Source organism: Psittacula echo (assembly GCF_963264785.1).
Source record: "Psittacula echo genome assembly, chromosome: 16".
Lineage (NCBI taxonomy): Eukaryota > Metazoa > Chordata > Aves > Psittaciformes > Psittacidae > Psittacula > Psittacula echo.
In genome coordinates this window covers 734,220-759,038 of record NC_137752.1, presented here as the reverse complement: position 1 = coordinate 759,038, position 24,819 = coordinate 734,220, and the positions used below count along the sequence as shown (strand labels likewise).

General features: G+C 56.5%; 1 protein-coding gene across 1 annotated transcript in view; it reads right to left on the bottom strand.

Moving 5' to 3' along the window:
- Positions 1–24,608, bottom strand: part of RXRA (retinoid X receptor alpha) — a gene marked incomplete at its 5' end in the record, with an annotated part of 86,743 nt that extends 62,135 nt beyond the window's left edge. Inside the window, one exon of the mRNA XM_080630609.1 lies at positions 24,581–24,608. Within this exon, the coding sequence (XP_080486735.1) occupies positions 24,581–24,608 (28 nt within the window). The remainder of the gene's footprint in view (positions 1–24,580) is intronic.
- Positions 24,609–24,819: the final 211 nt, after the last annotated feature.

The following is a 24,819-nucleotide window of genomic DNA, read 5'->3' as shown; positions in this document are numbered from 1 at the left end:
TTATCACAGCGCTCCCACCCAGGCCACACAAAGCCACCCACCAGCCTTAGAAGGATCTTCTCCCTCTAGGATGGAGCCCTTCAATACCCATTCCACAGCACCCGGGATCCCATTCCAGCCACTCATCCCAGTGCCAAGGCCGCACGAGGAAGAGCATCCTTCCTCCCGCCCAGCCACTGCTCCTTTAACAGCACCACAGAGAAAACACAGCACTGCAAGTCCAACTGTGCGTCATACAGCGCTCATCCTGATTGTTAAAAATTCATTAATGAGAGCAGATTGGTATTATATCGCTGCCTTAATTAAAGAGGGCCACGGAACAGCATTTTAAATAGCAATGTCATTTCCTAATTGACACAGCTACATTATAAAGAAAAATACTTAAACAGAACTTGAAACCGAGCCGGTTTCTTCTTATGGCAGAGCTCATTTGGGCTTAAATGTTTAATCTGCTCGTGAAATATTTACAGGCAGGCAAAGGGATGATGTTTCTCTAGGTGTGCGGTTCCCTCCTTTGGCCCAGGCCCCTGTGAGGCTGCTGTGGGAGCCGGGAGCTGCTTCTCCATCCTCCTCCACACAGGACCCCACGGCTCCAACCCTTTCTGAGCCCCAGGAGAATGGGAGACCCCAAGCGCCACTCAAGTCACTGCTCCCTCTGCATCCTTCTGGCGAAATCCCACTGGATTTGAGAGGAAAACGTACTTTTTTTGGTGCGTTTCTTGGGCCAAACATTTCTTCCCTACCAAGAGCAGAGGCATGACCAGGGCTGAGTATATCCATGACTGCAGCGGGTGCCAGTGCTGACTGGGTCCCCGTGGGCTTCACGGGGAGGCAGAGATGTGGCATAGGGATGCAGCACTGGCCAAAAGCATCCCATGTCAGGCCATGTTCAGACACTAAATCTCCCTCTCTCACACTCAAACACTCAACACCTCTCTCCCTCTATTTAAGGTGTTTTATACACAAACCTCCTACAGCCTACAGTTAATTCCATGTACTGAAGAGCACAGATTCCACCTGGTTTTCATTTAGGAAAAAATCTGGTCACCACTTCAAGTGCCAGGGCAGCAAATCAGGGAAGAAAACGGCTCTATGCGCCTGGATGCAAATCCCTCTGCACGGCAGCTCATCCCCGCACACAGCCGCCGGGGAAACCGGCCCCTGCTCGTGCCAGGAGAAGATTTTTCCACCAGCACCAGTGGAAATGAGTGGCCCACATCCATGCCTGTGTTCCACCGGCCAGAGTGAACTCACAGACAAGTCGTCCCGACGCCAAGAGCATTGAAACCGGTAGCACTGTGCTTTGGCCATGGCGCTCGGCACAGGCGCGAGGGCAGGGTGAGCCAGAGGACAGGTTGCTCAGAGGCTTTAAGCTCTGGACCTGTCTCTCACTCTCTTTGCAGATGGGTTTTCAGGCCTCAGAGGCAGCCCATCACCCTGCCTCAGTTTTCCCTCTTCCTCAAAGCTGCTGCCTGCCTGCGTTGTGCAGGGGCTTTTAACGCATCTTTGGGGATGCAGAGGTGATGCTGCACCCAGCCCTGGGTGCCCACAGTGCCCCTCACACTCTGACTATTCACAACAACAACTTCCAACAGCAAAGTGCCATCAGGCCATGGGATGGTTTGGCATCCCTGGGTTTGGATTTTAAAGGGTTTAGAGGGGAAATACCAAATCCTCCGCTTCTCCTTCCTCCTTGCTCTTTGAAGGAGGGATGCTCACCTCCATACCCCATGGATACCCATGCGAAAGCGAAGGGCAAGAGTTGGCACCATGCAGGATGTGCCCACAGATGCACACCCCCTGCAAGAGGATCCAGTCCCATCCCTTCCCCATCCACATGTCCTCCTGCCACCCTTTGCTCCTTGTCCCCAGCTCCTGTCATGGAGGGTGACACTGTCCAGCTGGCTCGCAGAGGATCTGGACAGGCTGTTTAATCAGGGAGAGCGATTCGGCTGTAATTTCTTCTGATAAAGTATTACAGATGCTGCGTTTCGAGCCATCTGGCAGAGGCTGCGCTTCCTGCCTCTGCCTCTCACGCTCTCGGGAGAGGAGGAGAGAAAGGGATCAAAAATTCAAGGCAGGACGGTGGAAGGGCTGGGACAGGGAGCAGGGCAGGAATTCCCATCTCCCGTCCCTCCCGATGCTTCACCCCAGCACAGGCACTGATCCATATCCCCAGATTCCCGATCCCAATCTCAGCAGCAGGGAAAGCTTCTGCACCTGAGCTAATCAGACCAGGGAGAGCCTAAAGCCAGCAGTGTCCAGCCAGCCTCCCAACAAGCAATGTAATGTACCCCATGAGGAGCAATGCAGTGGCATGAGGGGAGGCTCTGCAAACAACAGGCAGCTCGCTGGGATTCACCAGAGCTGAGCAAACCCATCGCAGGGTTCAGCGCATTAAAAATAACTGAAGGGAAGGGCTCGCACTTCATTACTTCCGACAGAACTGGGTCTTGGTCACGCCACGTATCTGCTGGGGAGCAATCACAGCACCGCGCGCAATCACAGTCCCTCGCGCCGCTGAGGTGTGAAGCCAAAGCTAACGGGGCCAGGGATGAAAGGGGCTACAGGGGGCTTCATTTCCCCCTTCTCTCTGACCTGCTACTGCACAACACACGGATCCTTACACCCAGCATCCTCCAAATCCCTGTTTCTGCCCTTAGGATCGCATCTCTCCATCTGTGCTCCAGGGAGCTGGGGATGGAGGTACCCCAAGGGTTAGGCAGCACAGCCCAATGCAGCAATGATGCTTCTGCCAGCAGCACCAGGCTGCAAAAAGCAGGGCAGATACCAGGGCAGAGGATGCCACCAATGCCACATGGGACAACGAGCCCTGGTTGAAGTCTTTTTGCAAACCACAGAGAGTTAAAGGCTGGCTGAGGCCCTGGAGCATGAGGTTTATGCATATGTAGCTTACGTAATACAATTATACATTAATATATAACTAACAGTCACAGTAATACAACATTACAGTAGGTAGATTATCCCATCTCCTGTAATTTATTACTGTTATTTGTAATCCATTAGTGTCCAGAGCTGAACCCAGGTCAGAGGGCAGCACCCTGGCACGCTTACGCTCACCCAGCAGGATGCGGGATGGAAAACCCTCCTGCTCCAAGACAAATCCTGCCCAGAGCTCCTGCAGCTATGGGCAGAGACTTGCCTCCCACCAGCACTGGGGTCCCAATGGCAGACACCCACCGACAATGGGTAAAGCCACAAGGCTTTGCCCACCCAACCCTACCTCGAAACACTGTGGCCAGAGGGGCCAAAGGGCTCTTTGGGTATCTGTCAGGGGTACCCAGACCCTGCTAACCATTCCTATGGAGCCATCCCGGTTGCCTTTGAGGAGCAGGAACAAAGCCCAACTGGTTTGGCGCAGCCATCCATTAATGTGGATCGACACCACCCTCCACAGTGAGTCATCCCCAAAGCCAATTTACATTTTTATTAAATCACACAGGAAAATCAGGCGCATTATTGCTTCCCTCTGACCCAGCCCCTGTTCTGCACCCCCCCACCACTCACCATGTGGGAAAACATCCCGGCACCTCCGGTTCAACCGTGTCTTCCCAGCACTCCCCACCCCAAAGCATCCCTTTTGCGTAGCCTGGAAATAAATCAGGGCGGCCTTTGCAGGAGGAGAAACCAGATACCTTGAGGGAAGCGTAACTGCAACGGTGCCGCTACCAGGGACAGGAGAGACCACAGAGGCAAACAGCACCCCTGGACACACCAGTGTGTGCCACAGGCTGATCCTGACCCCAGAGGGACCCTCCTGCTCCAGTCTGCTGCTCCTCTCCACACGGACAGAACCTCCCACCCTGCAACCGCCACAGCACAAAGCTGGATGTGCCCTGGGAAGTTCACCGGGAGGGAAAGGCGGATCTGCATGCGCCGCAGCAGCCGGGCGATCAATGCACATTGATATCCATCCTTAAACCCATCCCACTCTGCCGTGTCTGCTGCGCGCCAGATTATATCATCCCCACTGCTACAACACAGGCGTCTAAATTCAACATCAATTTATTTATGGTCTCCACATGATACAAGCAGATCTGCAAGAGCAGGAAATGCATCTTCAGAGAAAGACAGAACTGCGTGTATGCAGATGCGAGGCCAAAGAGTTTCCCACTAACATGGCCATTCAGAGGAAGGTCCTCCCATCACTGCCAGGATTAATATTTGCTTGAAGGGAAAGCTCAAGAGCTCCCACTGGGATCGTGCCTCTGTTCTGCTGGGAACTGGGATGGAGACTCCATGCTCTAAAGAGCACTTCATCTGTCTGGGTCAGAAAATCATTTCTCAAGGATGAATGCTCCTATGATGGGGGCAGTTCCCAAGGATGAATGCTGATTGTTTGCAAAGTCTGATCAATTTGGACCGTGTTTCCTGTGGACAGAGCAAGGGGGAGGAGCAGAATTTCCATTTTGCAACTGAATTCCAAAAGTACTGTATTTTTCTCCTAAATCAGGACAAAAGCACGGTTTGAATCCTCTGTGCTTCCTGCCAACAGAGAAGGAAGACTCCAAGTTCCAACCACACTCTTTGCACTTCAATTAGCTGTGTTCTAGACAAGGACCGAAACACAAGCAATTTGTGACTGCACAGGAAGACACAGACAGAGTCTTGTTTCTGCCGCATTGATGCTCAGGGCAAGCGGAGCCTTTTGGAAACACGCTGCTGTTGAGCCCCAGCTTTCCCAACGCCCAGGACAGCCCCTTCCACCTCTCCAAGCAATTCCTTGGTCACCCCCATGGATCTGCTGGCTCAGCACACACTGCAAGCCCCTACCCCACGAGCAGGGACAGCACAGGGAATCCCTTCTAAGGGAGCACAGGCCCCATTCCCCACGGCCCCACATGGAACCTTGGCTCCTCCTCGGGAGCAGCCACGAGGCAACCTGGGATTTCCCAGCCTGCCTGAAAAGGGCCTTTGGTGATGGCCCCGGTGCCCGCAGCGCTGCTTGGGTCCTGTTTTTCCACTCCAGCAGCCCCCCCTTGCTCCCTGGCTCCGGCTGCTGACCCAGATTCACAATGAATGAATCCATGCAGCACTTTGCAGACTTTAATTATTTTTCACTTTTTCTCATCATACATTATGCATCAATAAAAAAACACAAACCACGCCACAGCACAATTCATTTCAGCCTGAATGGTTCATTCCTGCCTATCACTAATAGCAGAAGTGTCTGGAAATCACAGCTCTTATTTTAGACATTGCCTTAATGGTAGGGATGGAAACAAACAGGTTTTAAGAGGCTGCAGGAGCTTGGCTAAGCCAGCAGACAACAACTAAGGTATTTCTTCATAAAAGCTTCTTTTTTTAGGCTATTTACAGCGAGAACCTGTCCCACACCTGCCCCTTCATCCCCAGCTCTCGCCTACAAGCTCTGCATATGGTTCAGGTAGGATGGAGATGGATCCAGCCTGGTCACGGGCAGGCACAGTCCCACAGCCCCACCAGGATCAGCCCCCCATGACTCCAAGTCACTTTGCAAACATCCATGGATGAACACTCACAGCAGGAAGGTGCCATCAGTCAGCCTGGAGGCCTGGGCAGCAAAGAGACTTTTGCCTCCACACTCTCGGCTCAGCCCTGATGCTTTCTAAGGGGTGGCACTGAGCAGAACCAGGGCAGCACTGGGTGCGCTGGTGCATCCTGAGCATCCCCGCATCCCCCTATGCTGCAGAAGGACCACGGCTGCAGGGATGCTCCCGCCTGGCAGAGATGGACTGCAGTGGATTAACGCGCCGGCACCGACACAGCTGGGCTTTGGCACAAGCACAGTGCTCAGTGGAGAGGTCCCAGGGGATGAAGTGCTCAACCACAGCCCTCAGTAATGTCCTTGCTGTCCCTTCCCCGCACCTCAGCCCTGCTGCCAGCAAGGGCTGGACTTCTCTGCACCTCCTCCCTGCTCCTGGCTGCAGCCGCTGCAGAGGAAGCAGGAGCTGGGAGCCACGCTCGCACTGGTTCACTGGATCAGCACCAAAGCGAGGGGGAGTCACCCACAGATCCCGCTGGGAGCACACAGCATCTCCTGCTCACATCACACCCATCTCCATTCAACCTCCGCACCCCAGCTGCCAGCTCCAGGAGTAGGAGCCTTGGGGCTGCTGCATCCATCCTGCAAAGGGCTCAGCACCCTCTGTAGAGCCCTGCTCCTCACCAAGCCCACCCTGACCCAAAGGGCAGCCATGAAACAAACAGGACCAGAGGAAGCTGCCCTCGGACACCACCCAGAGGGAGCATGGCTGATGCCCCCCACCAGCTCTTCCCGGCAGAGCTGCGGCACTGATGAGCAGGAACAAACTTCACCAGGACTGCAGGGACCTCAGTGTAAACCTCCCAGCTCACAACCAGCAGGATCCCATCTCTTTTCCCAAGGGATATGATTTAATCCCTTCAAATCCCCAAGCCTGAGCCACCCTGGGTATACTCAGGGGGACCCTGCAGGCCCAGGAGCTCTGCCAGGAGCACATCCCCGGCTGCAGACCAACTCTGGACCAATTCTGACCTTTCCAGCTGAAATCTCAGCCCTGCCGCAGGCAAAGGCAGCACTGTCCTGATTTCAGGATGATCGGGATCTGACCATCTACCTGGCAAGCTCTTGCTGCAGCCCTGACTACACCGGTCCCTTTCCAACACCCAAACACAGGCAGATACAGAGAGCCCTCATTTGCCCATATTCCTCTGAACTAAAAGCACCTTTGACCTAAATTCCCACCGTGAGCTGGAATTCACCCTCTGCAGGCAAAGGATTACGGGAGAAAACAGCCGTGAGTGCTTGGAGCGAGGCGGGCAGAGGGGAGGAGAGCCCCCAGCACCCCCTGGGAGGCTCCGTTTATGCACAGTGGAGCTAATTCCATACCATCACATGGCATTAGAGTAGCCCGCCTCCCCCTCATCCCAGGCGCAAACCCTGCGAGCGGAGCTATGGGAATCGCATGGAAAAACATCTCCAAGCATAAACATCCAGCTCCTGCGTGAGCTGCTGGGCGCTGGAGAGGGGGAATCACAAAGAGGTTTTAACCAAAAGAAAACAGCCTCCTGTGTGTGTGTTTTCTCCTCCAAAAGCACCCGGAGACTGAAGCTCTCCTCAATGCACTCCTCGCGCTGATGCTGCTTCTGGCAGGTCTAAACAGCAGCTCACAGCGCTCAGCAGGCTTGTTATTGAGGGACCAGCCAGAATCATTCCCACTCTGTCCTTGGGGGCAGGTTCCCATCCCCTGCCCTGGGCTTGGTGGGGTGACCAAGCCAACCACATGCTGCTCCTGTGCCATCCCTCAGCACAACCTCACTCAGCACCCCCAAGTTTGTCAGCACCTTTGCAAGAGGAGAACAGAGATTACAGAGCGCTGACACATGGGATGGCTCCGAGAAGCCCTGCACAAGGTGTCAGCCTCTGCTGAGCACCTCTGGGGGTGCAGAGAGTGGGACCCATGGCATGACACAGCACAGTATGGGATGGCACAGCAGTGAGAGATGAGACCGTTGGGTCACACAGGGCTGGGTCACCTGAATCCACCAGTTCTCATCAATCCTCCTGGCAAGAGGAACAAATACTCCTCAGGGAAAGCTGTTTTTGGAGGCTGCTGAATTGTTCTTGGCACTGCTCGGAGAGCTTCAATTCACTAGAAAATCCCAGGCATTTTAATATAGCCAGGATATTGGCTCACAGGATGACAGAGCCCCATCACGGAATGGGATCCAGCCTCCGTGGAGCCAGCCCATGGCGCGGACACTTCGTTGGCTTTATCATGTCGAGGGGGAAGGATGGGGGGACGGAGCCTGGGTCATCCCTACATGAGGTGTCACAGCCATGGGGGTCTGTGGACACAGAGTACCCGGGTGGGTCACTGCACCACAAACCCCCCTCACCACTGCAGCACTGGTGGGTATCATCAGACCCTGGGTCAACCCCTGCTTCATCCTCACATCCAGAGCAGCTCCGGCCACCTCCCATGTTGACTTTGGCTGTCACAGCCATGGTACTTCCTTGGGCTCTCTCACCAGTGCTCATTTGCTGCAGCCCATTCCCCTTGGCCTGGGGGAAAATGCCTCTTTGTCATCTTTTTCTTTCCTTTCTTCTATTTTAAGATCAGAGGCTCAAGATCAGCCCCCGCTCGCTCAATGGGCCCCAGAGGCTCAACCCTCCCCAAAAGCTGACAGAATCAATTGCCATTTCCAGCATGTCTACAGACTTCCCAGGCCACCCAAATGAGTAAACAAGCAAACAAACAGCGAGCACACAAGAGCCAAACCATTCTGCCCTGGTGATTCATTAATAGCTGTACCTGCACGTCCCTGCTCACACCCAGCGGAGGGCCCCAGTCCTGCTGCAAACCCCAACCCCCAGAGGCTGCTGCTGCTGCTGCTGCTGGGGACCACAGCAAAGAGCCAACAGGCACGAGATTGCCCATGCGGGTGATGGTTACTGAGAGCATCGTGGCTATGGCTACATCCCCTAAAACATAGGCAGGGATGGAGCAGGCAGAGAGATGTGGGCTCCAAAAAGTCCTTGGGTGAAGTTTGCTTCCCGAGGAAAACAAACAGGAGCCTATGGTGGGATGTGATCCTGCTGTGCCCAATACCCTGAGTGCTGTTCACAGCAGCAACAGGAGCAGACCTGATGTGGATGCGCAGCTCCTCCACACCTCAGCCTGTAAAGGTGGGGTAATTGCATGGACCTTGCTCACACCAACACCAGTAGTTAATAAAGTGCCCTGGAGTTAATTAATTGCCATTAATCCATTAGCTTTGACCTCCCTAAGCCCAGCTTTAAGCCCTGCCCAGCTAGGCAGGGGCTGGTGTGCTCAGTCAGCTCTGTGCATGCAGAGCCCTGCAATCTACAGGGTATCTGTGCACCGCTGCTTAAGGCCAGTGAGCACTCAGCACCCATCCCTCATCACCTGAGACCACACTAACTCTGCCCAGCAGATGCAGCACCCAACCACTGCAGCTGCATCCCCTTCTCCATCCTCAGGACAATGTTTGCTCACAGCACTGGGTGGGAGCCGGGAGCCAGAGCTGCTCCCCACGGACACCACAACCCCTGCCCGGCCTGCCACACGCTCCCACACTTCCATGCAGGTCTCCAACACCGCGCAGGAGGGATGTTGCTGGACCACGGTGCAGCCCCTCAGGGATGGAAGGAGCAGGGAACAAGCACCAAGTGACACTGGAAAATCCCCTGCCAGCCCCCCGAAGGAAACCCCAGCGTTTCAGCTCATCCCCGCCATGCCGGCAGCACACCCCATGACCAGCAGCATCCCTTCGCTTCCCAAAGCAGCCCAGCACCGCCCTGCACAGCCACCCTTCCCAACCAGCATCCAGACACCAACCCACACGTGTCACGCAGTGAAACCCACACGGGCACAGGCAGTGCCCAGCACCAGCTCCCGGCGCACGAGCCCACGGCCCTGGAGGAGCCAACAACAACAAACTCGTGTGTGAGCCACAAAGGGGAGAACCCGGCAAGGAAACAATCCCGGGCTCAAGCTTCCCATTCGCTGTCAATGGCCCCGAGACGGGGCTGTGTTTGTTTGAACGAGGAGAACACCGCCCGCAGGGTCCCATGGCTCGGAAGCGATTCTGCACCCTGCGGAGCTGGCAACCCCACACAAACACAGCCCCGCCGCACCTCACCGGCCTTGGTGACTGCATTATGGCTCTGCCAGGCATGAGCAGGAGCAGCCGAGGTGCTGCGATGCCCCGGCAGCCAGCCCAGGGCACTCAGTGACCAGAGCTGGGCTGGTTCAGCCTGGAGAAGAGAAGGCTCCTGAAGGGGAGACCTGAGAGCAGCTCCAGTGCCTAAAGGGGCTGCAGGAAACCTGGAGAGGGGCTTGGGACAAGGGCCTGTAGGGACAGGCCAAGGGGAATGGCTTGAACCTGCCAGAGGGGAGACTGAGATGAGCCCTTAGGCAGAAGCTCTTCCCTGTGAGGGTGCTGAGGCGCTGGCCCAGGGTGCCCAGAGAAGCTGTGGCTGCCTCATCCCTGGCAGTGCTCGAGGCCAGAACATCGCACACTTCAGTGGCTGTTTCTAAGGCAATCACATATCTGGATCCATCAGTCCCATATGTCTGGGGCTACAGCCTTTACAAGACATTTATCCTCTTCCTTTCCCCTCAATATCCTCACAACAAACTTCCTCACTGATGCCCCCATCCCTGCTGCTGTTGTCCCAACACACCGGTGCTATTGCTCCACACTCCTGCTGTGTGTGCCGGGTGATGGGGCAAGCAGGAGGCACCTTCTGAAACCAGGGTTTTTGCATCACAACGAACCCTTCCTTCTCTCACTTCCTCCTCCTGGTCCAGTCCAGGATGGAGGATCCAGCCCTCACCTCCCACCTCGGCCAGGGACAGCCACGCAGCCGAGACAGGCTGCAGACAGCACCAAGTTAAAAATACATGGTTTTCAGACAAAAGTTCAGTCCCCAAATGGGAAGAGAATCCAGGAAAAATGCGGCAGGCCCGGCTGGTGGCCGGCTTCCAGCACGAGCACCTCCCTTCGGAGGAATCCAGCGAGGAGTCTCGACTAATCCACCCCGGACACACCGGCATTTCTTCCTTGTGCTGTCAGGCTGGGCTTTTTCTTTTCTCTGTTTTTCCGTCTGCTCAGCACATTCACTGGGATGCTCTCACATCCACAGGGACCGTGCGGGGTAACCGGTGGGGTCCCCACTGTGCGCTGCGGGCTCCTGGCACCAGCCCAGCGGCTGCAGGTAGGAGAGGCTGGAGAAGGGCCCAGGAGCCTGGAGCCAGTGTGCGTGTGCTCAGCGCTCCCCACAGCAAACACCCCCTGTTCCCCCCGTGCCTCGCTTTCCCCCCACAGCTGCCCTCGGGTCAGCAGCAAGCGCCGCTCTCCCTCCCGGTGAGATCCTCCCGGTGAGATGCCCACTGAGGAATTTACACCTCATTCCTCAACACCCGCTCTAATTACAGGTATCGAGGCAGGTTCACTCTTTCACAAGAGCCTTGAGCTGGTTTCTGCTCCCCTTTTGCTGTGAGGGGTTCCCAAGTCACTCGCTCCCTCTGTGCACAAGCAGAGGGTGCTGGGTTCTCAAAGCTCTCCCCAGGGCTGGGGCACAAACCCCAGCACTGGCTGTGACATCCCAGAATGGGCCTCAGATCTCAGCCCCAGTTTCCCACAGGTACCAAGAAGAGCAGCCAGGCAGGAGGTGACACTGAGACATGATAATGCGCTAATCCCAAGTGCCCCAACGGCTCCCCGCACACCGGGGTGCCCTGTGCTGGCACACTTCAACAGCAAAACACTGGTGGTGTCCCCAGAATCCTCCCCCAGAAGCACCACAAGCACATCCCAGGCTGCTGGGTCCCGGGATGCAGATTGTGCAGCCCATGGGTACACCCCGATGCCAGCTCCATTCTCCTCCCCAGCCACCAAAGCAGCCACTGGGCTGTGGCAGGAGCTTCATCACCCCGCTGCTCCCTGAGGGTTTTCCTTTGCAGGGTCATGGGTTTGGGTGGTTTTGTTGTTGCCTCTTAAACATAAACTCATTCATTTCAGCACAACGAGGCCTTCACTGCCTGTGGATCACCATTACCCAGTTAGAGGAGACACAAATAATTGCTCACAAGCTCCACAACCTACAAAAGGATCCCCAGTCCCACGGCGGGTCCATTGCCCAGGTGTGTGGGACCCAGCATGCGGAGGCTCCCACACCAACACCCATCCCTCCATCCCAGCCGAGCCACCCTCCCGGCCAGACAGGTCATTCCACCACAACGCTGCCATTTGCCTTTCTCCTGGAGTAAGTATTTTCCTGCTGTATCCTCCCAGAGCAGCCCCACTTCACATGAGATAGGCTGGGAATGCCGGGGGGGCTTGGGGGAGGGCCCCCTCGCCTCGCAGCACCCACTGCACTGCTCTGCACTGACTGCTGCTGCTGAACCCAGGACAGTGCTTTACCTTTTAATCAAGTCACGAGACAGGGCGGATGCTGCTCAAAATAAATCATCAACCACAACAGCAATGAACTGAACCGGTGCCTCGGCGCGGGGCTCGCACGCACGGGACCAGCGGCCGGATCCCTGCCCCACTGCCCCACAGCAGCTTCTGTGCCAAGCACGGACACTGCCGGTTGTCACCGAGGAAACGGTGACATGGTGGTACCAGGAAAGGGAGGACCAATGCGGACACAGCTGCCGGGATGGCTGCGCACCCCTGTATCACCGGGAAAAAGACATCAGGAGTTGCAGCATCCCCTGGATACCCACCCTGGGGATAAGTGTCCCTCCTGGCTCTGCTGCATCTCCCTTCCCAGCCTCCTCCAGCCCTAGGGCCACAGGTAACAGGGAAAAGAGGATCAGTGTCTCTCTCCCACACGGGTGCCGGCACAGCTCCTCTGCTAAGATTGAGCAATGTGGGGATGGGAAGAGAGCCAGCAGCATCTCCCCAGCCCCACACCCCTGCCCGCATCCTGCACCACAGCACGGCCAGCCCCAGCCCCACAGGGACCCACAGACTGGATCCCAGGAGCTCCTCCCAGCCCACCCACCTGGGTCCTGTGCAGTAAAAAGCATCTCTGCTCCTGCACAGAGGATCTGGCCGGGCAGAGGCACTGATCGCTGTATCCATGCCAGGTCCCTGAGGTCCCACACAGCTGGCAGCTGAGGGATGTTCTCCCTTTCTTCTCCAGGAGGATTAGACACACTTCTTTCCTCTCACTGCTTTTCAAAAGAGAGGTTTTTTGTCACTGCTGATCCCTGGGGGAAATCCTTCTCTCTCTCTCTCTCTCTCTCTCATGCTTTTACAGCTTGGACAGGGAGAAAGGAAGTTTTCCTTCATCTCAATCTCCCTGTGATGCTGACAGGCACCGTGAGCGCAACACAGCTCCCCGGGTCCTTGCCTGCACCCGGCATCACCCCAGCATCACCCCGCCGCAAGCTCCCACCACCTCCTGGCGCCGCGGGCAGCATCGGCAGCAACGCACCCAGCGCCGAGCCCCGGAGAACGCTCAGGCAAATCCCAGCCGGAGCAACTTCCACAGCCACGTCACCCTTGTGCAATCCCGGCTCGTAAACCCCCAGCGCACCGCCGCGCACAGCAGCGACGGGGGCTGTGCCCTCGCCTACCTGCTCCCCATCCTCTGGAGGCTGCAATTACATTTTCCACTGCTCCTCACATGGATTTCTTTATCCCTTTTCCTGATGTCTATGGAGCAGGCCGAGCCAAAGAGGAAACCAAAGCTGGAGCTGGCAGAGCTTGAGACATGCACAGAGATCTTAATGGGCCACTTGCATGCAGTGAGCACAGAACACAGCCGGGTGTGCACAGGATCACAGCTCCATTGGCTCCACACTGAACAAGAGAGATCCCCGGGGTGCTGCTGCCAAAGGCTTCAAGTACCCACAAGTGAAATCGTGGCGTTTCCTCACCCTCTGTCACCGAAATCAGGGCTGAGGTTTGTCACCGTGGCAGCCCGGGTGTTTTTCCATCACCAACCATGCTCCAACGTCCCCTCTTTCTCTTTTGGCGTCCCTTTAAAACTATAGAGGAAATCATCCAGCAGAAGTTTGCTCAAGTGGGCTGTCAGTTTGAGGAAGTGAAATTAAACCAGAGAAAAAAAAGCCCTGAATCCTAATAAATCACACATCCACACGCAGAGAATTGGAGAAATCTGGGCATGCCTCCAAAGGCAAGTAAATGGATGATAAACAAAACAAACCTAGCTCTGCCTGGTAATAAAGGCTTCCACAGTGGGAATTTCTCACCCAGGAATCACCCCCACCGAGGGCACAGCTTATGGCACACATGGAGCTTTCCCATTCCTTGCAAAGCCCCTGGGAATGTCAGTGACACTGTCCCATGCTGAGCTGCTCCCAATGGGCACAAACCCTCCGCTGCCTCTGCTTGCAGGAATATCCCCCCTGCAAAGCCCTGCTCCCTTGGGAGGAGCACGGCCTGTCCCTGAGCCCATCCTGCTCCTACCAGCATCCCTGGCAGCGACGACCTGCTCAGCCCCCACAGACCCACCCAGAGCAAACATCCCTCACAACCTCTCACAACTCACAGGGAAACAAAGTACCTAAACCAAAAGGAAGGGAAAGGGCAAGAGGAATAAGGATGAAGATGCTGAAATACACAGACACACCCCCCTCCATGCAGGTGCCTGAAGACCAGCAAAACCAGCCCACAGGACAGCAACACCAGCAGCAGCCAATTCCCCTTTCAACCTCCAGATGCAGCTTCCCATTGATATGGATGCTGCAGAGCAATGCCCACCCCTCCCGCAGGGAGAGTTCATCTCTTCAGGGCACACAGCAGGAGGGAGAGCCCAGGAGGAAGCAGAGCAGGGACCACGCTGGGATGTATCCATGAGGATGGTCCCAGTGACCCTGGTGCAGCCTCAACGTGCCCAGAGGGGATGGCAGCAAAGCCAGAGGAGGGGTGGACAATGCAGTGATGACCCCAGCACCACAGCCTGGTGCCCATTGACGCTGCAGGACCTGACCCCGCACCCCCGTGCTCTGTTTCCCAGGCACAAAACAGTTAAAGGCTCAGAGCCGGCTCTCCCCAGGACTCCTGTTAAAAGTCCATCGGGCATTTTCCTATCGTGGACTTTACCCCGAGCACAGCACAGCTGCGATAACGCCACGGAGGTGCCAGCCCATGCGGGACCTGCAGCGGGACCAGCACCAGTGTTCTGGGTGCCACCAGGACCAGAACACACAGGTCCCGCATGGGACACAATGGCAGGACCTCAGAGCAGCGCTGGGGTCCAGTGGCACGAGGTCACAGGCACCAATGGCAGCGCGGGGTCGGGGCTGTGTGACAGTAACAGTGGTTTACTGCCCCGAGGAGCCCATTTCACCCATCTCCAGCCCATAACAGGCACCCACACACACAGATCTCCCCCCCCCCCCCCCCGACACTGTGCACAGGGGTAGGTGCAGCTTTCTCTCCCCACTGGTCCTGAGGAAGATGCAGGGGCAGAGGATGCTGCTCTCTCTGTGGGAACAGGCACCCGGCTCTGCTCTCCACGGCTGTCTGCAAAGCCTCCTTCCCCAGGACTACACACACCATTTTTTAACGCTGGGTGATGTAACCAACCGGTATTTATAATGCTGAAAACATCCCAAAGCTCCCTCTTTTCCAGCTCCCAAGCACACTGTGTACTCTTAATAAAATAATTGCAATGATGAATGGCTCCTTATAACATTCTTGTGCTGCAGCTACTGACAGGGCCAAGAGCTGGATGGAACGTCCTTCTCTCACATGCTCCCTCAAGGTACATTGAGGACTTTACCTTTTCACAGCAAGACATACAGTGAATACCTGGAAAAGGTGCCGGTGCTGCACCAAGCCATTCCACCCCTCAGCGACAGTAACAACGAGCTCCTGGGGCTCGCCTGCCTGTGCATCCCTGAGAAGAGCCCTCGGGCTCTCCCAACACCGGGTGCTGCTGAGATACCCCCGGGTGGCTGCACCTTAGGGCAGTGTCCAGGGCAAACGCCACCGCTCCAATGAAGAGACCTGGGAGGACGCCTGGATCAGCCCCACATTCCCTGCCCTGCCTTTGGGAGAGGTGGAGCCTCCCGTTCGCGTAGGTGAGGGCTTCAGATGGGCACCGCGCTGTTATCGGCCATCGAGAGCTCGCTGCAAGAAATCCCTGCCCTGCAACATTTCCTGTGCGCACCTCGGGGCTGCAAAACCTCTCTGGAGGAGCCAGACGCGGTTCCCGTGCCCGCCCAGCCCCGGCTCCCATGGGATAGCACCGGTCGCTGTGGGATCACAGCGCAGGCGGAGAGACAACAAAGATGGGAACGGCGAGTGCCCGGGCGGAACAACGCCCGCGGTGACGGGTGGCCTCCGACGGCACAGCCCCAACCTGCCCCACAGGTGAGGCACCAAAGGGAAGCACATTGCCATGGGGGACCACGGGCTGTGACAGCCCAAGGGGATGGTGACACCCCGAGATAGGGCTGCACCGAGCTCCAAGCACAGCCCCAGCCAAGCACAGCTTGAAACAGGCAAAACCCCTAAAACTAAATCTGTGACCCCATTCCCATGAGGACCTGCTGGCAGGGAGTAACCTGGGGTGCTGCCTTGATACCTGTATCAGCAGCAAGCTCCTGCAGAGCATCAGCCCCCCACCACTGCAGCAGGTCAGCAGAGCCCCCCCAGCACATGTGGGATTCCTGCCCCCAGCTCTGAACCCCTCTTTAGATAAAGTCTCTGACATTTGCGAACAATGGGTATCTGCTGGCCTCGGGCCAGGCTATCTCCGGCTGGGATCAGCCTAAGCCTTCCTAAGTGCTTAACTGGGGCCTGCAGGTAATTGTCCTGAATCTTAACTCTTCCCGGAGCCACCTCTGATGTCCAGTCCCTGACGAGGGGCACAGGGCACCGCTCGCCTGTGGTAAACCAGCCCAGTAAGGATGCAGCAGAGAGGATGGGGTTTAGGGCAGCAGCAAAGCTTCCAACATGGGTCATCGCATCCCACCCTTCCCAAGCTCTGCTCCTGCTCCCCACCACCGGGTCCAGCAGCTCCCAGGCATCCTGCAGCCACCTCCAGAGCCTGGGGCAGAGCACAAAGCCTACGCACCCCAGCAGCACAGCTCGCTCTCATCCTGCCCGCCCAGAGACCACGATGTGCTGAGGGGTGCAGAAAGTTGTGGTGCTCACAGGTTCCCCAACAGGAAGGGAGCCCGTGTGGCCTGGGTGGGTACAGGAAACCCCCTTCCATTGCACACATCATTCTGCTTCCTCTGGATTTCTTTAACCTTTCACTCCTGGCCTGATTTATGCCTTCACACTGATTTCTGCATGTGTGCACCTCCCTGCTCTGCTGCTGCGGCGCAGCCTCGGCCTTGTCTGAAGCCTCCTTCTCCAGCAGCACAGAGCCTGGGGAAGCACCAGGAGGGCATCAGGAAGGAATCACAGTTTGGATCAATTCTCCAGGCCCCCAGTTTGGGGCATTTTAACCTGCACAACCACATAAATACAGAGGGTGGGAGTGGGTATCCCTGGTTCCACAGCCCTCAGCAGGGAGGAGGGATGCAGGACATGGCTGGTGCACTGACCTGGGTTTTCCATCCCTGCTCACATCTCCTAAAGCTCCACACAACAGCCCACACGGTCCCATCCTTACAACTGCCATTATCCTGGGGGGAACAAAGGAGAAAACTCCAAAGGGAGAGCAGGCCAGGAGAGCATCTCCTATCCAGTCTGATGGGACATGGCAGTCAGCCCCCGCAGCCGAAGGGAACTGAAGTCACAAAGGTTATTGCTTTGGTGTTTGAGCACAAAAACCCAGCTCTGGAATCAAAAAAGGGACAAGGGACACAGGGACAGGGTGGCAACGCTCGGCACGGCAGCCCTGGATGCATGGGAAAGGGGACACAGGGCTCGCACCGCACTGACACACATCTCCATTCCAGGAGAGTTTCCTAGGAAAATGAATGCAAAGCCTGTTATAAAAGTTTATCTGTGTGTGTGAGAAAGCAGAAGCACCCTGACTGCAGCACAGAGATGTCATTATTTCCATGCATCTGCCTTACCCAATTTTATTTAGTTGCTTTCTGCACCATTTCATGCTCATCCTGCTGCTGAGCCAGACAATTGCATTATAACTCTAGGGTGCAATTTCACTGTCTGTGAGCCACATGCACGCAACGGAGTCTGTGCTGGGATGAAGCAGGAGCTGCACCCCCTCCCCAGCCCGACGCTTGGGAGCCTGGGCTGAAATGGGGATTCTTAATAAATAAATGAATAAAAAGAGAGGAAATTAAATCAAATCCTAAGCCACCGTTTCTGATGCGCACAGGGGGGAGCAGACCTAGGGAGCAGCAGTTAAGAACAGGGAGGATGAACCCGAGGGTGATTTGCTCTCTCACACGAAGGGAAGGCGCAGAGCTGGAGCCGGGCGGGTTGGAGCGCCAGGAATCCTGCTGGATTCCCATGATCAATTGGAAGTAGCACGTGGAGGAGCACAGGTCAGGAGGGGACCGGCCATGCAGGTGCAGGGCTGCCAGGTGGGGGTTTCCCATGTGCTGCAGCAGCACCTCCTGTGTGCGGGGTCTCCAGAAGCCCCCCACCACTGATGCGCAGCAGCACGGGGCCAAGGCTCTCCCCACACGGCACAAGGGAACACCTCCAGCACAACCAGACACTGACACACCATGAACTGCCCCCGGTGTCAGAGGCCACAGCCCCTCCGAACAGCTTCCACACCCAGTAACGCCACTCATGGCACAAAACAGGACAAGAAGAAGAGGAGGTGGAAGGAGAACGGGGCTCTGATTGTACCTGTGCCATTGCCTACCACCGAGCCTCCTCCATCACATCCCCATATGTGAGTATATTCCAGCTGGAAGCACAGCCCCTCTCCTGCTTCTCCTCTGCTCTGCCTTCATCACTGCCATCGCCTCGTATCAACTCTGTGACGAGCATGCAGGAGCTGGTGCTCACAGCAGAACCGTCCTGCAGCAGCCCACAGAGCTCATGGGAAAACACAACCTTCCAGCACTTACTTGTGAGCCAAAACTGGGAAATCAATAACCAAGCATCTCTGCCCTCACACCCAGCGTGGCACAGTCAAAACGAGACAGGGCATCCCTCCCTGATCCACTCCTGAAGCCCCATCCCAAAGGATTTGCTCTGGGTGCCGAGGGGCTGCAAAACTCAGGGGGCCCCAGGGCTCCCTCAGCTTCCACACAATTCTGTCCTTGTATTTAAAGTCTGCAAAAGCCGAAACAAACCAAACCTTCACAACAGAGGAGGCCAAGAGAAGGAACAGGCAGGTGGGGATACCATTGCCATTTTACTGCTCACAAACACCAGTTAGGCACCTTTCCTCTCTCTGCTCTGCAGCCGATGCCACCCAGGGAAGGGCTATGGCTCAGATGAGACCCAAACCCACCAAAGCCAAGAGAGGAATCATCTTCCACTGGAGAGAAAGGGGACGTAAGCCCTTCTCCTGATGCTTAACAGAACAAATATTCAGGGTGGGTTTTCCTTCCCCTCTGGTGTAGGAGCTCCTGGCTTACACACAACCACATCTATGAGCTTTTCTTTGCTCCCAGGCCAAAAAGCAGCTATGGGGGGTTCTGGGTACCAGGAACCAGGACCCTTCGACACCCACAGGAGCCCTATGGAGCCCAGATCCAGCCGGATCTGCTCCCAGCCCAGCTCTCACACCGCCCACGCCCCAGGCCCCGTTCCCAGCTCACGCAGATGCTCCCAGTGCCTCAGTTTCCCACCCCGAGCTCGTCTCACCCGGGCAGGCTCTGATTTCCCAAGGCACGATCGTGCCCTGGCGCTGCGGAGGCAGGAGCCAAGATCTGGGGCTGAGATCAGAGCTACAGCCCCGAGGTGCAGCCCTGGAACTTTTGCTGTGGATTCCGGTGACAGAAAGGAAACCCCGCACAACCGCGCTGTGACGAGGGGCCTGTTTGAACTGGGTTAGCTTTTAACTCCATGTCAAACAGGAGGGGAGCTGCACCCGGGCTGAGCCTGAGCCCTTGCTTCCCCTCCGTGCGAGGGAATCGCTCCCTGTTTGCCTCGGAGAGCACCCTCCATTTTGAAGCGCTCCGGCTCCAAACACAAACTCAGGTGCTTTCTGTGACTTTTCTTTGCTTTTCCGAAGCAAAACGTCGCCAGAAAAGGCAAGTTCTTGCAGCCAGTTTCCATCTCAACCGGGGAGCGTTTTCCCAGGCTAAATTGCTGCTGTCTGAAGATCTCGGAGCAGCCTGAGCTGGCGCGTGTGGGGATCCTTCTGTAGGGCTTTTAAATCCTTATTTGCAATATTATTTCATCTGCTCTGCGCTGCCTTGATGTCGGAGCAGCCTTTGGAGAGGCACCACCCCCCCTCCCTCCTCCTGTTCTCCCCCCAGGCACACGCTTCCCTTTGAGGAGGAGGAGAGGGGAGAAAGAAAATAAAAGACAAGCAAAGAGGAAAATGTCAGAAAGCTGCTTTTTGTGTGCGTGTCAAACGTTCAAAGTTATTCCAGAGTCTCGTCTTTCACTGTAATAAAATACAGCAACTCCTGACAAAATCAATTAAAATAAAACCACCCAGGCTGCCTCCCCTATTGCTTTGCAGCTTTGCTGACTTTGAGAGCCCACCTGGGCCTTTTTGGAAGCAATTATGGAACTGCTGGGCTGGCTCCTGCACCGGTGGCGAGCTCGCTGCACCGAGCATCCCCTCACACCATGCTCCGAGCATCCCCTTGCACCGCGTGTCCAAGGGAGGTGACAAGGGCTCTGACATGGGCAGATGCGCCACAGCTCAGAGCCAGAGAACAGGATTAATTAGAGCCCAATTAGGTTCCCCAGCTCGCAGGGAAGGTCCCTGTGCTACCCAGCACTTGGCCAGCAGTGACTGGAGGTGTCCCTGGCTCTGGTTACCAGCAGCAGCCCGGCCAGAGGACAGGGACCCCTCGGCATCCCTGCTCCATCCCCTTGGTGAAGCCCCTCACCAGGGGCCACAGCCTCTCACTGTCGCCGCCTCCCGCAGCGGGGCCAGGGGATATTTATAGCAGGAATGATTCGGTGATTCCAGGCAGCCCAGAGCCCCGCGAGAGCCCCAGGCTCACACACGGGCCCTCCCCCAAAAGGCATTGGGATGCTGGTAGGAAGGAGCAGCCTGTGCGAGAGGCAGGACCAGAGAACACCTCAAGCCCCTGTCTGCAGCATCGACAGCTCCGCTGTCTGCTTATTCTCACACCCATCCTGCAACAACACAACAGAACTGACTCCAGCATATGGGAACCCATCCCTGCTCCCAGAGACAATGCTCCAACAGAAAGGTTTTTAACCCATTTCTCAATAAACATTTCTTGCAGAGCCACGGTGGGACGGAGCCAGGGTGCATTTTCCAATGAAATGTTTTGATTCCCCCCTTGACTTTTTTCTCTTCGAACAGCAGCCAAATGCCAATAATAATATTTGCAAGGAATAACTAAAATTCTGTGGCTTTCTCCCCCGCGCTCTCTTAAACAAACAAAATGCCCCAAACATGAGAAACACAAACGCTCTCTGCGAGCAGTGGGATGACACAGACCCAGCGCAGGGACCTGCACAGGATCCATTCAACTGTCACAGCCCAGAAACTGGAAAAGGCAGAAATTCCTTCCTGGCTTGTTTTGCATATGTCAATGGGGAGAGGTCGAGCCCTACACTCTGCTCCAGCAAGAGACCAGGATGTGACTACGCTTTATCTCCTGCTCCTACAAGGCCCCTCTCCGGAGCAGCTCCAGCAGCTTCGGGATGTGGGGCAGAGGATTCCTCCCTTCTCCCAGGGATGCCAAACAAGCCCAGACACTTTCAGGATTTCTCCTCCCAATGGATTTCATGCCAGCTGTGAATTTCTGAAGCTAAAAGAAGCTTCATCAAGGATCACATTGAGGTCGCAGCCAGGCATGGGCTCCCACCACCCTGCCCTGGGTTCTTGCATCGCGGACACAGTGGCAAGGCCAGGGGACACGGGATGGAGATGTCTCATGGATGCTCCCACTCCCACACTCTAGGGTCATTCCCCCACTGGACACAGGGGTGTTTTGCTGTTTCCTGGCCTGGCCTCATGCACGGCCAGTTCTCACCCCATATCCTGAGCAGCTGCAGCATCCCTGGCACGGCTGCGAGTGGGAAGAGGCTCCAGAGATTGGAACCCGGCGAGCTGACCTCCGGCAGGGAAGCTCGGACACTCATTAACTGCTTCTTCCCCCGTGAAGCTGAGCCTCAGGGAGGGTTTCCCTGGGCTCACCATCCCCTTTCGCTCCCCATGAGCCACCACTTCTTCACGGGAGCGTGTGAAGGAGAAACTGAAGCAATGAAAGGATTGCAGAGCCTCAGGAACCAGAAGCTTCCCAAAGAACCAAGATCCCTGGTTTGTGCATCATGCACAGCCTGGCCCTGTGCAAAGCCTGACCATGCACCCACCAGGCTGGAGATGTGGATCCCCACAGCCGCACAACCACTACAGTAATGGCTTTTCCTTGATTTTCCTCCTCCTGAAGACTCAGCACAGCACAGCCTCCCCCCAGGAGCAACAGCAAGACATCCCCATTGTTCACAATTTAGTAAAGGGAGATCCATAGCCCCAGACAGCTTCTAAAGGCAGCATCTGCAGGATCCTGAAGCGCTGATGCCTGACCCCAGCCACGGCGGTACCTGCTCCATGCAGCAGCACAGCACAGCACACAGGCCGGTCCTGAACAGGGGGAATGCGCTGTCCTCACAGGATTCTCTGCCTGGCACCCGCCAGAGCTCCCGGGACGAGCAGGAAAATGAGATACTACTATTAAAAGTGCCAGTGCTGGCCACGCTTCCCCATGACCTCAGCGGGGTTATCTGAGTCTAACCATGGGCAGCGCTTGGCACAACCCCCTCCAGGTTACCCTTTTTATGCCAAACTCAGCTGAGATTTTGACAGGGTCACACAGTAACGGCGCCTGCTTTTGGTCCCAATTGCTCCCATTCTCCAGCTCAGGCCTACACTGGTGTGCAGAGAAATGAACTCCAAGCTTGGCTCTTTTCCCCCCCTGAACTTGCAAACGCAGCTCCCGACCGTGGCATGGGGAAACACCCCGGCACTCTGTGAAGTCAGGACTCGGCAGATTTTGGACCATCCAGCCTCCACAAAGTACCAAGGCCCCCCCAGCTCCACTCTGGTTTATGGGAAAGTCTCTGCTCACCCTTCTCAAGGCTCCCCTCGCTTCTCCATCCTGCTCACACACCCTCAGGCTCAACCTGCTCAGGGCAAGATCCGCATCTCCCCCTCCAAACCCCACAGAACCCCCTGCCCTCACACCAAAGCTGATTCTACCACTAATCAGTGACCAAAGACCAGTGGATAAAGTTCAGGAGCTGCTTCTGCAGCAGCCCCACACACAGCAGACACAAGCCCAGACCACGCACCCCAAAGGGGCTGGATTTTCTCCTAAACCAGCAACACAAAGTTACAGCCCTGACGCAGCACCTCCATCCTGGGGCGCCTGCCTTGGTTCTCCTCGGGATGCTCAGACCCCCATTACACACATCCATGGATAAATGAGCAGATAAATGAGTTGTTTTCCATTCGCACCAGTGTGAAAACCCTTCCCAAGCCAGCAGCAAGGTGACACACGCTGCCCCTCTCCCCTCGTCAGGACCAACCTCACTAATATAATCACAGAGCCCATTATTTATCATCTACAGCGTAACAGGAGAGCTCTGGAAGAGAATGTAGGGGCCTGATCCTGCCCCTATCCACAGGGATCTGGACAAGAGCAAAGGAAACCGAAAGACTCAAAGCAGCCACCCCCAAGACTGAACCACTTGTGTGCAGCAAGAGGCAGCTTCTGCCTCGGTGTGCTTGTGCTGACCACAATACCTGCACCGGGGGCACCCAGATGGGGTCGGTGGGACTGGGAATGCCAGACCCGCTCCCAAGGGATAATGCAGCACAGCCGCAGCTCCGGGGAAGTGAACCCGGGCACATCGCCCACCACTGCCAAAACAGCATCTGAGGAGGGGAAGAAGGTGCCAGAGCCCTGCCACAGCCCTGCCAGCCCAGGCTCTCCCTGCCATAGCCCCCGGAGCCCAGCAGTCCCATAGGACAAGGCTGGCTGGGCATCTGGTGCTGTTTGTATTTGTTCTGCTCTTGGAAAGGAACAACTAAAACTGCAATTGTTAAACAAACACGCAAAAAATAACAAACACTAAAAAAAGGAAGAAATAAAGAAACAAAACAGCACCGCGGGGGAGCAGAGATGAGCACAGATTTAAAGCCCAGAGAAGGGCTGCTCTCGTTGGGCAATGGATGTTGTTGGAGGCCGTGGGCTCGCTCGGCCGGAGGCTGGTGGCCCAAGCACGGAGTGTGTTGGAGCCGGCAGGGCTCGAACCGCTCCCTCATCGCCTGGACTTGGCGCTGGGTTACTTGGCCAAAACTTTTCTTCCCCCCCACCCCAAGGCTGGGCCCCGCAATCTCGCTGCTCCCGAAAGCCAGACGCGAGGAGGCATTCGCCCCTACAAGCCAGGACTTGACTCAGCCACAGAAACAGTGGCAAACTCCAGCTGGAAATAGGTATTAAAATGTAACTAAGAAGCAGAGGGGGAGGAAGGAGGAGAGGAAAACACCGGGGCACAGGGTCCCGAGCGCTGGGGCCGGCAGCGAGGGGCGATGCCGCCGGACAAATCCCCACGGGCGCGGACAGGGAGGGAAGGGGGAAAAAAAGAAGCCGATGGAGCAAATCAAGGGGGGCCGAAGGCTGCGCGGTGCCGTCCCCCCCTTACCGCACACCGAGCCCCGAGCTGGGGCGGGGGGGGCGCCCCCGGCCCAGCCCCGCTGCCCCGTTTGAAAATACCGCTTGCGCTGCGCGCCTGGCCCGGAAAAACCAAACCAAAACAAGACCAACAACCGGGATAAGGCGGAGAAGGGGGCCCAGGCCTGCCCGGCGCTGACACGGCTCCCCCCGGGGGTCCGGGAACCCCCCCCTCCCCGGGCAGGGGCGCAGCGCACCCCGCGGCACAGGGGGAAGAGGCCGGGCAGGAGCTCGGTTCATGTTATTTAACCGCGTTCACCCCCCGCCCCGCCGCAGGAATGGAGAATCTTTTTCGGAACAAAACTCACCGAGCGGCAGGAAGTGTTTGGTGTCCATGGCTGGGGCTTAACTCATGCCAAGGGGCTCGGCGGAGAGCGGCGGCGAAAAACACACACGCAGGGCGCGGAGGGGAGGAGAGCGGAATCAGAGCGAGCGGAGAGGGAGGGGAAGGGGGGGAGAAAAGCCCGAGGGGGGAGGAGGAGGAGGAGGAGGAAGGGGAGGAGGAGGAGGCGGGGAAGGCGGCGGCGGCGGCGGCGGCGGCGGCGGC